Genomic DNA, 18,684 nt, shown 5'->3' with positions numbered 1-18,684 from the left:
GTTGCAGTAAAAGCCTGGAAAAGCATCACAAAAGAAGAATGCAACAGTTTGGTGATGTCAGTGTGTCGCAGGCTTCATGAAGTTATTGCAAGCAAGGGATATGCTACTAAATATTAAGTGCTATTTACTTTCATTTACTTAAATACTCTCTGTTCCAATACATACCCCAAATGTATCAGTGTATTACAAAAACAAAGGAACTGGCCTTGCTGTTCCAATACTTGTATAAATAGACCAACCACAAATTCATTCACAGAGTAAATTAGTAATTCTATGCTGGAATATATTATGATCCATGTCACTTAAATGGACGCCATCCCTCTTAAAAAGCCCGCGTTACAAAGCAGTCATCTTCGAAATGACAGGAGCACAGAACAGAGCGTACTGAGAGACTCCACTTGTCTCTTTTCATGTTCTGCACCCACTGAGACAGGATCTTTGGTGGGAAACCTAGGCAGGATTAAGGTTGGGGATCTGGAATGGCACTATACACTCTGTGAACACTTTGTTAGGTAGACCTGTACAATGCCAATATGTTAATGCTTGTTAATGTCAATATTAAATCAGCCAATCATGTGGCAGAAACTAAATGCATAAAAGCATGCAGACATGGTCAAGAGGTTTTTCAGATGAAATGTCAGAATGGGGAAGAAATGTATTCTAAGTGAATTTTACTGGAGAATGATTATTGGTGCCAGACAGGGTGGTTTGAGTATCTCAGAAACTGCTGATCTCCTGGGATTTTCACTTATAACAGTGTCTAGAGTTTGAAGAGAATGTTGCGAAAAACAAAAAACATCCTGTGAGCAGCAATTCTGCGGGCAGAAACACCTTGTAAATGAGAGAGGTCAGAGGAAAAGGGCCAGACTGGTGAAAGCTGACAGGAAGATGATAGTACCGCAAATAACCTCATATTACAACAGTGGTGCGCAGAAGAGCATCTCTGAACACACAACGCATCAAACCTGGATAGGCTGCAGCAGCAGAATAAGACCAATAAGTTAAAAAAAAAAAGTAATAAATAAGTGCTCAGTGAGTAGAAAAATAGATGATTATTATTGTTGTTGTTATTTTTATTATTATTAGTAGTAGTATTTAGTATTGTCTTCTAACACACAGAAAAAATAAAATCCAAGAGGTGCTGTGGTGCAGCCTCCCGGAGTTGGCACGGAATGGCCCAAAGCTTATGTCAATAACTGCATAATTTTATTCGTTTACAGCACTTGTGCATATGTATCAATGGTGCCAATCATTCATGAGCCCACTGTATGTCTACAGAGGCAAAACATGGGATCAGAAAATCCCAGCGACGTGTTCCGCTTCCTGGTGGAGGAGAGGGTCCAATGTTGCCAGTCCCGGAAGGTGCGCTACAGTCAGAGTGTGGGCTACAGCATGCAGCTTCCAGCCCCCATAGAGGCTGCCACAAATAAAGGTGAGTGAAGGTTTTGAGATACTGACTCTGATATCTGCCCAGTATTATACAGGCGGTATGGTGGCACAGTTGCTTCACAGCAAGAAGGTTCTGGGTTCGAACCCTGGTTGGGCCTCCCGGTGAAAATACCTGTCTGTATGGCATTCTTAAAATGTTTGGTTAGATTTTGCTTGTTCAATTGACCCTATTTAAAGAAATAGCCTAGTATTATGTTGCCAATGCCCACTGGCTCCTGAATGAACTGAACACAAATTATTGATTATAAATACACAATGTTGGGATATCAAAGTCTTTTATTTTGATCACAGAGGAGTTGATAGCATATGAAGCACAGAGGAGAGAGGCAGAGGAGAACATGACACCACCCCCGGTGCCAGTGAGGGCTAAAATCCCCTTCACCGCCTGTTTACAAGCCTTCACTGAGCCTGAGAATGTGCCTGACTTCTGGAGCTCTGAACTTCAGGCCAAGTCAGCCGGAGTGAAGTAAGACCCTGGTCTGAGGCCTGCTATGGGACTTTGGTTTGAGAAAGAGTATTCTTGAATGCAGTGCTTTTCTTCTGACAAAATATGTTTGTAAAGGACATTTGTGTGTAGTACATTACTTCCTGTCACTGATTTTTTTGTCACAGAAGGGAAATTTTGGGATATAATTTGTACGATTCTGATTCTCTCCTATTATTTTCTCCTATTATTATGCAGTGAATGTATTATTCACTTTCAGATATCAAACAATTGAGTATTCAAAAATGTTTTGAATTGTTGGATTGCTGTGTTTGTTGGATTGCTGAAGGATTGCTGCATGTAGTTATGACAGTGGCAGAAGCCTCTTAGATGAGATTAAGTTGTTAATTGTTACATGATACAATCATTCTTGAATGTAGAAGAGCACAAAACCAAGACAAAACTGGAAAAATGAGAGTGAATACAAAGAAGTGAATGGTGATTTCATCATTTATCATTATATCCAAGGTCATGCCGATTTGCTTCCTTTCCTGCACATATGCTCGTACAAATTAAGAAATTCACTTTTGGAATGGATTGGATCCCCAAGAAAATAGGTAAGTGACATTAGTCCACTTTATTCATTAGTCCATATTTTATATTTTATTCAATATTTACCTTCTGTAAACATTTGGAAATTTGTGAAAGGATGACTCCATTAAAGATGAAAGACAGCTGTAATTCTCCATTTCTCCATCAATGTGACTATAATCTACTGTGGAGCCTACTCATACTCCTCTTAGTCCTATTTAACAAATTACAGCAGCAAAAAAAAAATTCTGATTGTAGGAAGGTGTATTTTACACACTGATTGTGCAACAATTGTATAAAATAATTACACATATGATGAGTGAAACTATAATGACTATAGTGTAAACTTTAGTCATTAAATAAATGTTTATGGTTTAACCCAGTGGTCCTAACTCACAGTGGTCCTCACTCCTTTCGCCTGAATATCAGCTACCAATTCAGACCCTAGAAACCAGATGCGGCGAGTTAACTGGGTAATGAACTCCTTTAATTGATTAAATGCTGAGTACCAACAAAAGCCAGCACACCCTGTGCTCTCCGGGACCAGGAGTGAGGACCACTGGTTTAACCTATAAATAAAATCCAGTCTGGAATGACGACAAGATGTCCGTTTTAGAGAACGACATCGTGTCCTGTTTCCAGAGGCCTTCCTCTCAGTTGGTGACTGTTTAATTGTGTCTACAGATGTCTCCATAGACATGCCAGACTATCTGGATCTCTCTCGCCTAAGGGCCACTGGGCTCCAGGCAGGAGAGATGGAGCTGCCAGACATCAAGCCACCCATTGTCATTCCTGATAACAGCAGAGGTATGATTCTGCCGTATGTCCACACATACCCGCTGTTCTGGCCCGACCTTTGCATTCTCAGTCGCAGTACACCTGTACTGTTCAATTATGCATTAAGTTAACTAGACTTAGGGCTGCAAGAGTAGGGCCTCATTCCTATCCTATGACTGGAAAACTGCTATCCTGAATTATGCAAATGAGAGTCATAATGGACTTTTTAGAGTATTAGAGGAACAAAAAGTTAAGTATTCCTTGTCTGCTCTGGACTTGGCATAATACATATGTTTTGAATAACAATGAGTCAGCATTGCTGCTATTTATTATCAGCAGCTGTCAGAAACTCCTCAGACCATTTCCCTTATGAGGAATAATGGTCTAAGCAGGCATTTGTGAGGCAGTACCTTGTTCAATCGAATGTTATAAAAAAATAGCTTGAATGTTTAACAAATAACCAGTTGAAGTTAATTCTAAAATAATCAATCAATTTCTAAAATAATATGAATAAAACGAACAATAGCTTAACATGAAAAGTCATTACACAGCACACAACACCAAATGAAAGACCCCCTAATTTATTTTACAGTACATCAATTTGACTTGCAAGCATATGTGAAAAGACATAATTGAACTTGGATTAATTATAAAACTGCATTCTATTCTACCCACATCTGACTTATTTAGGATTAAAGTCATAAAAAATAATTAATAATTAAAATCCCTATTACCGAAGTTAAACTACCAGAGAACACTCTTGATATGTAGCAGTAAAGGTAATTAATCGTTTCTTAACTCATATTTCCTGGAAACTACAAACAGTTTGGTGTCTTAAAACGAATGACATGCGCCCTTTCACATCCCTATTATAGACCACTGTGGTGAGGGTGGGCAGGGAAGATGCATTCTTTTGTAACATGACCACCGAAACAGAACCTGACTGACCCTTAGCCCATTTCATTGCCAGTACAATTTCACCCATTATAAGGCACTGTGGTGCTGCTACAAAATTATATATTTTATTTGCTCTTTTGAGATCCTTCATTTTTCCATTACTTGTCTCTCGTGTGACATTCAAGGCAATGCACTGGTGAGGGATCTGTAGCTCACTGTCAAAGTGACACACTGCACCTGGAACTGAGTAAACGGAAAAAGCAACAACCACAGGGGCCAGATGTCTGTTAAAATCAGATCGGTTTAATCCTGTAAACAGATGGCACACGGCTTTTGCCTTGTCTCAAAATGTAATGCTAATATCAATAGTTTTGTTTTAAACTGAAAGAGAATGTATTATTATTCTTTGAAGATACAGATTTGGTAGTCCTTTTCCAAATGAAAATGAAAATTTGAATGGTTAGTGATTATTCTTTAGCTACAGACACTGTACTGTATTTATCAACATACATTTTCTGCATTTTATTTGTTCTTTTACAACATCCTCAGTCATCAGAATTATGATATAGTGTAACTATTAAAAAGTAACACTTGCTTAAATATATTACTTAATACTTAAATGTATTACTTTAATACTAGAAAGGCCAGGGATTTTTACTACCTAGAAGCGCCACAGGCTTGTCCAGCATTGATTTCTGCGCGTGTGACTGAATATCATAAAGATTATGACACCAAATGTTGCAGAACAATGTTCCTGAAGCAACTGAATAAATTTGAACATTTTTATTCTTAAATGTCATTGTATAGTCTAATAGAATGTGTCAAGGCATGGAGTATTACAGGTGCTCTGAGAACTGAACAAAACACAGAATGGAAAATGTAGCTAAAGAAATACAATGTGCAATATTGTAGAAAGTAATTTCTTCAGACATTACAAGTTCAGCTTGCGTCATGCTTCCTATGCTCATGCTATTACACACAGTCACACTCCTCTTACTCATCAATTCGACTGATAAAGCAAATGGTACAGAATAAGCTGGGAACGCACACAAACCTGAATTTGACGCAGTTGTTCTTATGTAGCATCGTCATGTAGTCTATTCAGTGTTTATTCAAGTTTCAGTTTCAAGCCTAGTTATAGGCTAAACCTGTTATTTCTATAACTACAGCGTAACACCCCCACAATTATTCATTCCCACCTGCAGTCTTTATCATCTTCATCAAACAATTGCAATTAGTGTGCATCTTTTTTTTTTTTTGATAGCTCCTGATTGAGCAATTTGCACATTTGTCATCCTGTTGCTGAACAGCGTGTTGGAGTACAGTGACACATTTACATCTGGTTAACAGTCAGTGGTATTTTTGGCATAGAAATTCTGGTGGGGCACCAATTAGCTTGTCAAGCCTAGCAGTGACTATTGTGAGCCACAACCTTGCTAGTTTGACAGAGTGATGAAACCCTTATAACACACTATCACTAGTTGCTCACTTAGGGAAAAATAGGGCTACAAGAAAGTAGCCTATGCTGGGAGCGCAGATGGGCCTAGATTTTTAAATAAATGATGTTCAAACTTAAATTCGGGAGGAATTTGTGGCTATGTATTTGAGGTGGTGGTTTAATCTATTTCCATGTATGTTTTGTTCACAGGTCTGAATAGCTTTCTGGATTGTAAGTAAATATTTTTCATTTGTATTTCTTTATATTGATAAACTGCACAGTTTTTGAGGAATCTCTCGATTGAGTTAGCAGTAGAGAGGAAAACTATGCTAAGCACAGTGCAGTGGGAAAATGGAATGCAGTATCACATCTTTGTGTAATTCATGGATGACATGCCTGAACCTCATGTGATCCATTTGTGCAATGCCTTCCAGCTTCAGACATAGATGAGTCCTCAGTGCTGCAGCTGGCGGAGATGGGGTTCCCCCTGGAGGCCTGTCGGAAGGCAGTGTACTACACAGGAAACATGGGGCCAGAGATGGCTTTCAGCTGGATTATAGCCCACATGGAGGAGCCTGGTAAGATGGCAGCTCGCCTTCATCTACACTTGCTCCAGAATTTTTGGCACCCTTGATAAAAATGCAAAAAATGTATATGGTGTAAACTAAAAAAATTATAGTTATTCACATAAACTTTATTTCCCAAGATGTGTGATGCAGGATGCTTTATTAATGATTCAATGGAATCAACTAAAGTCTTACAATTTTCAAATGAAAAAATAATTTTCCTATAATTTGTGATAAAGTTAGTGAACACATTTGGAGGGATTTTCTTTTACCATTCCTCCATGCAGAACAACATCAGAAGATATCCTTCAGATACCCCCATCTTAAGTTCAGACCACATGAGATTTAAGTCTGGAGACTGAGATGGCTTTTGAAGAACATGGTTGTTGTTTTACTTTACCATTTCTGTGTGGATTTGATGTAAGACACAATCTGCACATGACAAAGTCTCAGCTACCTAGCAGAGGCAACCAGATTTTCTGCCAAGATTTCCTGGTACTTTGTTTATTTAATTGTGCCATTGATCTGAAATGGTGCCCCTGTACCACTGGCAGTAAAACATCTCCAAAACATCTATGACGCTATTTGGGAGACACACGCTGGGGTTTGGCACTTTCTTTCGTTGTTTTATTTTGTGACTGTACTTGTTTATGTCTGGTACTTCTTTGTTCAAGGTAGTTGACCCTCGTCTTCAGATTTAGATGTAGATTTGTCCTTGTAAGTTGTGCATTTTAATACACGTTTAATACACAAATTCGGCAATTTATTTGATAATTGATATATTTTGGTGATAATTAACAAATTCAATTGAATAAATGTATTTCACATGTTGGATAAGTGAAGGGTTTTAACAATTTATGCGCTTGTTTGGTATTCTGAATGTTAAACAAGGCTGTTAAAATTGCTGGATTCTGAAACTGACCATATTTCACCTTCAACGTAATCCCCGACAATACGCTTTGAAATCATTTGATTGAAATTTTGAAAATGTGACCAAATTCAAACACATTTCTGTATTATGAGATTCCATTAAAGGTGACAGCCATAATGTGTGTGTGCGTGTGTGTGTGTGTTGTTCTCTGGGTATCTTTTGTATGTAACTAATAGGATGGATGGAAGTTGGAAATGCAATTACCACACTCAAATTTGGTGTTCAAACTAGGCGCTGGTCACTTTGTTCAATAATAGACCATATGCCTACATGCCTACATGAAATGGCACATCCTTCACCATGGTCGCCAGAATAAGATTATTTTCCCTAAATTGACATCAACATATCAACAGAAAGGTTGCATTTTGAAAGATGATATTCACAAATTGGAATCCCCCAGCCCATAAAAGAGAATAATAATATCAATAATAACACCACTATAAAGGAATTTGGACTGTAAAGGTCAGACCTGACACAAAACCGACTGTTTTGAAGTTTAAATGTCAGCCGTATCATCATCCTAGCCTCATGCTCTTTGGGTTAACGTCTGACCAGAGAGATGCAAGGGGATGAGACCAGGTTGAGCTGCTGTACTCCAGGGTCTCTGTGTAGTCAGCTACAGTAGCAGGTGCCTGGGCAGTAACAGGATAGTTATGTGTCTGCTTGTTAAGAGGATCATTTCGCTGTAGTGAGCTACATTGACATGTGTCAGACTGCCCGGTCATTGAGAGCCTAGAACAGTGTACTAAGGACACATTATGAGAATTATGTGTGGGGCGGCCTGTAGCGTAGTGGTTAAGGTAAGTGACTGGGACATGCAAGGTCGGTGGTTCTAATCCCAGTGTAGCCACAATAACATCCGCAATCAGTCTAACAGGACACATCTGGGCAAGAAGAAACACCTGTCAGTCACATGTTCCAATACTTTTGCTCACCTAAAGATTGGGTGGTCTGGCACAAAAGGTGAAATGTTCTAAGTTGTTCAACAAATCTAGATAAAAAAACCAGGAAATAAAACCTGAAATTCTGATCTGTGATCTTATGTCTTTTGACCTCAAACTCAATTGTCTTCACTATAAAAACAAAGGAATTGACCACGCTGTTCTAGTACTTTTGGAGGGGAATACACATTTTCTGAAAACAAAACTGGGGGCAAGAACAGCTTGGCTGTAACTATGCTTATGTGCCCTAATCTAAGGCGGCCTGTAGCGTATTGGTTAAGGTACATGACTGGGACATGCAAGGTCAGTAGTTCATTCCCCAATAAGATCCGCACAGCCTTTGGGCCCTTGAGCAAGGCCCTTAACCCTGCATTGCTCCAGGGGAGGATTGTCTCCTGCTTAGTCTAATCAACTATACGTCGCTCTGGATAAGAACATCTGCCAAATGCCAATAATGTAATGTAATGAGAATTATAAGGTTCTAACTGACTTTTTATTTTATTTTATTATTAGTTGGTGTCATAAATATGTTGTGTATATGGCACTAAATACATGTGTGAAGATTTATTCAAAAACACTGCAAAATGTAAAAGTTGTATCTGCTTGGAGCCCATTCACTTTGGAATCTTTGAAGCTCAATATCTCAAAACTCTCAGAACGCAAATAGACCCTTCAAATTCTGTACTCACGATTGGCTTGGGGAGCCAAGGAAATGGCCTTCATGCAGACTCTGGCTTTTCCCATTATGTAGGAGCCACTCTCAGGGGCATCCAACTGCTGTGGTATCCCCCTCTTCAACCTTCTTCATGCCTGATAGGAGATTAATTTCAGACTCCTGCTACTCTCAGTTTGTGTTCACATATATCACTCCCACAACCCTCATTTTAAGCTCTAAGAAAATCAGCCTAGTTTCCTTATATGACAGGCTGAGGAGCTTATATAACCTTATCATGGAAATATGAGATAAAGTATACCCCTGACATAGGTTTTTGTTTGTTGCTCCAGCAGAAAACGGGTGCCTAACCATGGGGGAATATAAGGTTTCAGCTTCTACTGAATAAAGGTGTTAGTTTAACCCGTAATGACTTGAGAATTGGCACTGCCAATTTAGGCAATACAAGTTTCCTCCAGGTCTACTGGTAGTTCTGCTTTCCTGTTTTTAACTGTTATCAAGGTAAATATCTCCAAAATAAATCTAGAAAAATAGAAATAAAAAAAAATAGAAACTGTGTCACACTGATTTACTTGGAATCAATGTGTATTAACATGGTAAAGATGTAGAAACAAGTTGTAACTACCATGTGCATATAACATTTATTTTCTGTTAAAATAAGGGCCCCCACAAAGCAAAACATGAGTTTTCTTGAAGTATGTAAAGGACATAACTAGCTAACTTGGTAGGTTGCTAGTTCTGTGAACATACAATGGTGGATATTGACCTATTCTTATCAGTTAAATCAGCTATGATGACTTTTCACTGATTATTGCCTCTGATTGACATAAGTCCGGGGCATAAAAATTATGCCCCACAATGGGTTATGGGCTACTCTTGCCTGATTGGCTGTGGATGTGTGGATTGGGTTTTGTAACTCACATAATATGCTTATGATGCGCAAACACGTGTAAATAACGTTGCCACTAAATATGCTCCATAAGAAAGGGTATTCTGTGGAATGCCATGATCTCTTCCACCCCCTATTGCCAATGAGTCTTCTTGTCCAACACTCAGATCTTTCTCTCCCTTGCCTGTCTGTACTTGTCCAATTTGCTGCAAATACTGTACACCATACAGTAATCGATTGAAGTTATAACTGTCAAGTTTAATGGGTTTTGACCGTACATTGCTCTGTAGCTATTTTAGCAGTACCATTCCCAGTTCTAATAAGCAGTTTTACCCTCTTCCTCCAGACTTTGCAGAGCCCCTGGGAGTGCATTCTTTTGCAGAGGCCAGTCCTTCCTTTTCAACATTGTCTTCCATCATTGGCATCCAGCCACCAGAGGAGAGTGTGGCTATCCTCACCTCAATGGGTTTCCCCAGACGCCAGGCCATCCAGGCTCTCAAAACCACAGTGAGTTCTCCCAATCCTATTGTGCTGATGATGTGATATGGGCCAAATGTGTGATGTGCAATGAACTTATTATTCATTGCTATGGTTATACGCAATGTGATGAGACACCTATTTAAGTGTACCATTTCATGTGCCACAAATACAGACCCTGAAAATGAAAAGCCTACCTCTGCTGTGTAATAAAATGTAATTATGTTAGTTTAAAAGCATTTTTTTTATTTTTATCATAGGTTTTATGGGTGATTCTTTATTTATATACTTTTTTTTTATTCTGATAGTTTTTCCTCTATCCTCCATGCTAATCAACAACAGTCAAAACCAAATTAATGAAGTGGAGCAAAAAATCATTTCAATTATGAATGAATTTTGACATTCACTGTAGCTGTCAAATCACACTACGTGACACAGTACAATTTGCCCATGACATACAATTCTAGACGTGCGCAAAATTGCCAAAAAAAAGCACAGTTGAAAACACGCCATTTTTGTTGAAAGTGCGACAGAGAATAAAATAGGCTTTTCAGATTTTCTAGATCAATGAAATTATTGATTTAGCACTGAATATTACTGTTTTAGACTGCCCTTCTGCTTTATAAATGTCATCACAAGGACAGAACTTGGTAGCAACCAGCCACTGCTTTACTCTGCACAAAACTGTCTGTGTTTCTGGAGCAAAGTCAACACAGACTTGGGGATCCCAAGTGCTAGGCTGTCTGTAGTCATGCTTGAGTATTTATCTCACCTGTGCTATTAATAGCTTGACTGACCTATAGATAGGCCTGATTTACTGCTGTGTGGATAGTCTCTGCCTACATTTTGGTGGGCAGAAGTGTATTGAACTTGTTTACTGTTGGCTTAGAAGAACATCACATTACTCGGTGTCTTGCGTGTGTTCACCCCAGTGGCAATGGATGCATATTGCATCAAAGTTCAAGTGAGAAATACATCTGACATATTGAAAAACACACACAGAGAAGACCCATATTATTTGGTAAAATCCATGCTGGTCCTGGTAGGCCTTGAGTTGTTCCTTCACAATAATTAGCAAAGTAAATATAACTCTACCATACTCTTTGATAAAAGGTTATTTGGCTTGTCTCCGTAGGGGAACCCTTTTTATTTCTTTATTAACCCTCAGTGGTAGGTGTGAAAAGTGTGAAAGCACCCAGACTTTGCCCAAAAAAGAACTATCCGTCTTTCGGATGAGATGTTAAACTGAGGTTCTGACTTACAGTGGTCATTAATGATCCCATGACTCTCTTTGCAAAGAGCAGAGGGTTCCCTGGCATCCTGGCTAAATTCCAAACCTGACTCTCTCAACCTGCCACCTAATCATCCCCAGATTTAATTGGTGAAAAAATAGTTGATGTATGTATCAGCTGATGTATGGTGAGAATCCTGGTGCAAAATGTCTGCCGTTGCATCACCCAGGTGGGTGCTACACATTGGTATTGGTTGAGGCGAGTTAAGGAAGTAAACGCTCGGTGTAAAGCGCTTTCAGTCGCACTATATAAATAAATAAATAAATAAATAAATAAATAAAGGAATTATTATTATTATTATTATTACACAGGAACCCTTCCTTCTAAGAGTGAAGAGCAGGGAATCGAGAAAGAAAACAATGTTCATTCTGGACTGTCTTTCAGAACAACAATCTAGAGCATGCTCTGGACTGGATATTTACTCACCCAGACCACGAAGAAGAGAGCGAGGCCGCGTCTGATACAGGCGACGAAGATCTGGATGACGGCGCATCGTCTGGCGCCAATGGACACAGCGACACATCACCGTCCCAAAACCAGGAGCGATTGAGCCCCATGGTCAAAGATGGCCCAGGCCGTGAGTGTCCCAGTCAATTTCCTTTTAAAGTGGCAGTCTATGATTTTAAAAATATTTTCTCTAACAATGTCAACTCTAACAATGACCTTTGCGTTTCATTTCTATATATGAAATATTCTATATATCCTCCACTCCCGCACTGTATGTAAATGTATGCATGGAATCCATGGAAGCCTATGGAGGAAACGTGTTGGTACCTTAGGTTGCAAGTGCAGAGATGGGTGGTTTGCGTGGTACAAAGGCAGGGGAGTTTCAGTGGCATAAACACAAAAGGAGAAGGTGTCCGAGCACAGTTGTCTTTGTTTGCAGTAACTTCACAACAATGGATGAATGTGAAGTAGTAAAGTGACCGAAAAAAGGAACCACACCGACAACATAAGAAGGAAATGTCGCAGGGAACTATGGGAATTGAAGTGTAGAATAGACCTGCTATGAAATCCTTCAAAACCAAGGAAATCGTAGATTGCCACTTTAAGAATCAAATGTGTGCATGTCATGATAGCAGTTCCTACAATCAGAGAATCATTAAAAGAGATACAATTTCATTAAACATTCTTGTCTTTGTTCAGGATACGAGCTCTATGCCTTTATCAGCCACATGGGGCCATCAGTAAAATCTGGCCACTACGTATGTCACATTAAAAAGGAGGGAAGGTGGGTATTATACTTTTTTTTGTATTTTATATGTATATTGGCAAACTGTTTATTGCAGGAGGGGACAAGGTGGTTTATGTGTGTTTTCCTTACTGTTTTGGTGTCCTATATGAAATGTTTTACTGTAGTATAATCTAGTGGTGAATCTATGTGGGTCTACAGAGCTAATTGGCCAAATGAGCCAGGGTTAGCACTAAAAAGCACCTGCTTACACACATTTACCTCTTTGATCAAGGTCTAAATATGTTAACTTATTTTTTATAATGTTATTAGTCCAAATGTCATTGTGCTTAACTCAATTACTGTTAATATTCTTATTATTCCATTATATTGTATATGGTATATAATGTACTGACAGTGGTATACTATATAGTAGGATTGCTTTTGATTGCTTTTAGCATGCTGTTCTAATTTGACCTGTGGCTTTCAAAAAATATTTTTTTTTAACTCGGAATCTCAACTATCAAACCAGACGGAGGCAAAAGAGTTGCTGTGTTTGCACACAAAGAAATTATGGCATAATGTGTTTAGTGTAGGTTATTATTGCCAAATCTTAGTGCATAAAATGTGCTCACATTTGTGGGTAAAACAGACTTGGATATAAAATCAGTTGTGATTCAGCATTGATACTATTAAATATGACATGTCATTTCTGGTGCCTTTTTTCCCCAGATGGATTATCTACAATGACCACAAAGTCTGCCTGTCAGAGAAGCCTCCAAAAGACTGGGGCTACCTCTACTTTTATCATCGACTCTCCGGGTGCTAAGCTGAAGCATCACATATGGACCTAGGGATACCACTGGGGTTGAACCATGAGGAAAGGAGAGGAGGTGTCATTAATGCTACAAGTGCCCATGCCAGACAAGCTAATGGAAGCAGAAGTGGTGGATCAAGAAAGCTGCACGAAAATTACAAAACACCCCCCTCCAAAAAAATACTGTTTAAAAACTGGCCTAGCCAGGCAGAAAAAAAGTGTGTTTCTGCTCACTGCTTTGTTTATTATTATTGTTAATAATTTTTATGTTTTTCTTTCCTTAACGGTTGTGAAACGGGGGAGGTGGGTCCTGAACCTGGTAGCTTCAAGTTTAAAAAATGTAAGCCGAAGTTTTGTCTCAAGCACAGACTTTGATATTGTAGATAGTTTTCTTATGGGAAAGAGAAGAAAATGTTCAACAAGGCCTAATAGTAAAACCTTACCCAGCACATTCTTTTACTTTGTTATTTTTGAGTTTGACAATTAAATATATTCCTCAGTTATGTCTCCAGGGGCAAAGTATTGTTTTTGAATGGAATATGACATTAGGGTTTTGAAATGATATGCTGATCTGAAATCAGGGCTGGTCAAAAATACAGGACAATGCAACTTACCTCCCAAAATACATATTATAAATATAAAGTATAAAAATGATACAAAATATAATTAAAAATACATGGGCAACCCATATTGTGTAAGAAATACATACTGAATAGCGATTATGAGTTATTCTGGACTTTTTGACAGCTTGGATTTGAATATGAATTAAATTATGTTCTTTGAAGGAACATTTTAGAAATAGTTAAGCAATATGTGAAATCAAATAGTCTGATTTACTGATTTATTTAAGGATTAAAGTTAGATTTATCTGTTTTGGATAAATATCTCCCTGAAGCTATGATTTTTTTGGAATGCAATTTTTGACAAAAGCACTTTATTACAAGATCTTTGGTACAAGATAAAAAAAATTGACAATGGATTTTGTTCTTGAAAGATATTTAGTTGTTTAAAGTATCATCTATTTCCCTTTGCCTGGATTAATCTGTATAATTTATATATGCATTACATTACTGTTTATAACTATCTGTTTAATTCCTAGTTTGCAAATATTTACACCCCTTTATTACCTAGACTTTAACATAGAGCAACAAAGTAAAGTAGTTTAACTTCTAAAACATGTATTCTTACTCACTGCAATGTGACAGTTGATGTTTATTTTGTATTACTTCCTCTGCAAAAAGTGAATTTGAAGATTTATTTTACAAGAGACTGCAATAATATAGATAATTTCTGTTCTGCAGACAAGGAATATCAGAATGCTGAAAACTCGCAGAAAGAAAGCAGAACATTTAGATGAACTTACATTCAGTGAGCACTTTATTAGGTAAACTGTACTCCAGCTTGTTAATGCAAATAAAAAATTAATCAGCCAGTCATGTGGCAGCAACTAAATGCATAACAGACATGGTCAAGAGGTTCAGCTGTTTTTCAGACCAAATGTCAGAATGGGGAAGAAATATGGAATGATTGTTGGTGCCAGACAGGGTGGTTAGAATACCTCAGAAACTGCTGATTTTCACACACAACAGTCTCTAGAGTTTGCTGAGAAAAACAAAAAAACATCCAGTGAGCACCTTGTTCATGAGAGAGTCAGTGGAGAAGGGCCAGACTGGTCAAAACTGCCAGGAAGGTGACAGTACTGCAAATAACCACACATTACAACAGTGGTATGCAGAAGAGCATCTCTGAGCACACAGCATGTATGGATAGGCTACAACAGCAGAACACCAATAAGTCTAAAAAATGAGTCTAATAAATACCTAATAAAGTGTTCACTGAGTATAATTTATTTAGCATATAAATAAACATACCCACTGTCAAATAAGAAAGTAGGTCATTGATGTTTTGTGGATGTTTTGCTGCCAGTGGTCCAGGAGTGTTGTTGATGAATTCAACAAAGAGAGTCTAATTGTTTTTTCTAGGAAGCTGGACATGGTCAGGGTGGATTTTGACGATGACTCCAAAGCTACAACAAAATCCACACAGAAATGGTTCAAAACAACATCCATGTTCTGCAATTGCCATCTCAGTTTCCAGACTTCCAGGCAGTCCATAAGCACAAACCTGAAGATATCTACAGCATAATCTTGTTCTGCAGGAGGAATGCTCATAAATCCCTCCAAATATGTTCTCAAACCTTATCACCAATTATATAAGACTTGTCATCTTTGTGCTGTCATCTTTGCCAGGGGTGGTTGCAAAAAGTATTAAACCTGGGGTGCCAATACTTGTGAAACCAGTTCTTTTGGGGAAATACATTTTTTACTTGAAAAATGTAAGACTTTGGTTGATTCCATTGAATATTAATAAAACATTACACATGCTGGAAAATAAAGTTTATATCCAACATTGTTGTATGATTTATGTACAGTATTTTCTGTGCATATTTATCAACGATGCTAATAATTCTCCAAAATTCACTAAAAGTGTATTATTGTATCACAATGTATTCTTTGTTTACCACAGAGAAAGCAAAATTGAGTAATCGGTTTTAACATTCACACCCACTACCATGTTTAAATGCTTTAGCTGTACCATGGATTTGCTTTGCCAAGAAGTTCATGGCAGCGCTTTTATGATCAAGCAGGATGCAAGAACAGAGTCAAGAGTCTGTCTGAATATATAACAACCTTTATTTTAAAATAACTATTTCATCGAGTGATTCCACTTTGCAAATGGCCCATATTGCTGTGTAATTACATTTTATTTACCTAGGCAGTGTGTAATGCCACATACGGTATAAACATGCTTTCAGAATCGCTACAAGGGCTCAGTTGTTCATGTAATTTCCTGCTTTCCCAATAACCTGTCTCATATATTTCTGATTATTAAATATTTTAAGAATATAAGGTTGGGACTTTAGAGGTATGAGCATCTGTAATTAGGGTATTTTGTACATTGTATAGGGCTGCCTGTAAAATGTGACTCAGTATAGAGCCAACAGTATACATTTAAAGTAGTCTAAGTGTATGATTATATACATACTTACTATATTAAGACCAATCTATTATCCTCTAATCCTTCTCAAGTACAATATATTTGCATCTGTAAATAAAGATCAGATAGAGGTATCTTCTTAATTCTATTTTTCTTGTATTCAAGTAGAAATACTATAGTTTTGTAATTGTGTGCATACAAAATTATATCGGCATTCAAAAATAAATATAAAGTTTTGGCATGCAGCATCACATGCAGGTTATTATTTAAAAACATAATGGAACATGCATTAAACTAACTCACCTGAGGTAAGAAGTTTCTTCTAAAAAAGTCTAAATTTTTCATAGCATATCAACTCATGATTTGTCTTCTACACTACAATGTACCATACATTCAAAGTATGCAGTTGATTGAACATTTAATATTGCTTTAGCTGTCTATATTAATATTGACTGAAGTGTGTTTTCAGCTGGATACAGGGTAATGGAACCACATGATGGTACTGATCCTTACAGTTCAAACATTTACAAGGTTTGACAAGTAACAGCAAACTTACAGAAGGAATTAGTACAATGTAGCACATTATGTATTTTCGTCCATTTACTGTGACTGGTGCCATGGCAACTACTGATCAGAGAAAAGGAGAGGCAGATGACTGATTTTGTGTGACTTTTTTCTGAACCTGATTTAGTTTTTGCAGAAAGAAAAACACCCATTTAAATAAGTGTTGGCAGAATCCTCTTTACTTGCATCTGTGATAGTGTTACCCTGTTGTTTTCACAATAAATAGTTTCAGCTAAAACAGAAAAAATTAACCTGATTTATGATCTCTTGCTGCCATAAAAAATATCTTATGTCACAGGATCTACTTAATAATGATATTTGAAATAATTGTGGTATATTAAGTTATTTTGTCTAATCGATTCAGCTTTTTTTACTGCTGGAACATCAGTCTGGCTTCCATTGGACACATTCCAGATTGTATACTCCTATTCTTCAAACATCCCATAGACCTGGTCAAAAAGGCTGCAGTTCTATATATATAATCAGGTGTTGCAGGCAGCTTTTGGAGGTGTCTTGGACATTATAACCTCCTAATGGGCAATACTTAAGTGTGAAAGCTTGTTAACTATAAATCAAAAACTGGATCTGCACACATTTTCAAAGGTGCTTCATTCCATTTCCCTTGTTCATTTGTCACTGCCTTGGCTATTTATATCCATCTTATGTTGTCTCAGGTTTTACTCAAGTGGAAACTTTTCAAGACAGTTATTACACAAGAGGAATTTTTCCCCTTTTCGTGGAATTGTTACATACATTTGACTAAATGCATGACATATATGTATAAATGTATGCGTTCCCGAACGCATACATTTAAATCAATTGTATTTTTTCATTGACATGTAAATCATATTCAGTTTTTCACTTCAGTGGCTGAATATGGTCTAGGTTCCATTAAACTGACAGTGTTCACCAACGGGCACCAACAATATCAAAACCAGTGCAGTCAGACATACGTATGTGCTTTATTATGCTGTTTGAGACCATATATGAATGACAGAATATAAGGTGTGCTTTATTTTAGTTAATAAACAGATAAGCTAAAAATAGTTAGTTTTTTTTCATTGCGTACACTGCATATACAGTGGCCAATAGGAAATATTAGCATATTAAAGAGCATATTGATTTAAATATTCGGAAAAAAAACATGATACCGTTTAGAAAAAAATAAAAGCAAATAATTTAAAGTTTACGACCTGTCTATGTTTTTATATATGTAGTGTCTGCCACGTGTTAACTAAGTATTCATGATCTGTTTACTAGAAGCAGGACCAGCCCCAGAATAGGAGAAACACAGATGTCAAACAGCATGAAGGCTCCAGAAAATGAGTGCTATACCCACCCCCCAACCCCCCCCCCCCCCCCCCCCCGCCAAAAAAAGAAATCAATAAACATTCATCTCTTTCTTTACATTCCTCCAAAAGAACGTCTATTCTTTAGGCCCTTTGAAAAAAAAAAAAAACATAATACATAAAAACAACTGCTTCTATTGCTTTTGACCATAATAAATTTATTTCTACAACATTTGTGCTTTCTACATTGATTATGTGCTTGAAGTCCCCTTTGAGTAACACAGAATTTGAGATTTATTGTTTCAAATATAAGTATAACTGAACAAAAATCTATTGAACTGAACAGGACATCTATTTAAAGGGAACCTCTAATGAACTGAAATTATTGTGTAGATTTTGTGCCAAAACCTTAATCAGGAAAAAAAGTTTTTTTTTCGTTTTTGTTTTTTTTTCTCTTTCCCCAGGGGAAGTTTCTGAGTGCAACAGTGCACATATAAAACA

At 37.4% G+C, this 18,684-nt stretch overlaps 1 protein-coding gene across 3 annotated transcripts in view; it reads left to right on the top strand.

Annotated features, from left to right (window-relative positions):
• The window catches only part of LOC133128372 (ubiquitin carboxyl-terminal hydrolase 13-like), a 41,651-nt gene extending 26,031 nt beyond the window's left edge, over window positions 1–15,620 (top strand). For 2 of the 3 annotated variants that reach the window (XM_061241820.1, XM_061241819.1), the window contains exons 12-21: window positions 1,279–1,432; window positions 1,741–1,915; window positions 2,402–2,490; window positions 3,149–3,271; window positions 5,787–5,807; window positions 6,011–6,154; window positions 9,923–10,083; window positions 11,730–11,922; window positions 12,492–12,576; window positions 13,249–15,620. In XM_061241820.1, coding sequence (XP_061097804.1) covers window positions 1,279–1,432; window positions 1,741–1,915; window positions 2,402–2,490; window positions 3,149–3,271; window positions 5,787–5,807; window positions 6,011–6,154; window positions 9,923–10,083; window positions 11,730–11,922; window positions 12,492–12,576; window positions 13,249–13,345 — 1,242 coding nt within the window. In that variant the 3' untranslated portion in view covers window positions 13,346–15,620. Of the gene's footprint in view, window positions 1–1,278; window positions 1,433–1,740; window positions 1,916–2,401; window positions 2,491–3,148; window positions 3,272–5,786; window positions 5,808–6,010; window positions 6,155–6,429; window positions 9,888–9,922; window positions 10,084–11,729; window positions 11,923–12,491; window positions 12,577–13,248 lie in introns of those variants that run through there. The other variant, XM_061241821.1, reaches the window with a different exon arrangement.
• The last annotated feature ends 3,064 nt before the right edge of the window (window positions 15,621–18,684 follow it).

Source organism: Conger conger, chromosome 5 (genome assembly GCF_963514075.1).
Source record: "Conger conger chromosome 5, fConCon1.1, whole genome shotgun sequence".
Taxonomy (NCBI): domain Eukaryota; kingdom Metazoa; phylum Chordata; class Actinopteri; order Anguilliformes; family Congridae; genus Conger; species Conger conger.
Note: the sequence above shows the minus strand (reverse complement) of the source record. Positions and strands in the feature narration are given on the sequence as shown.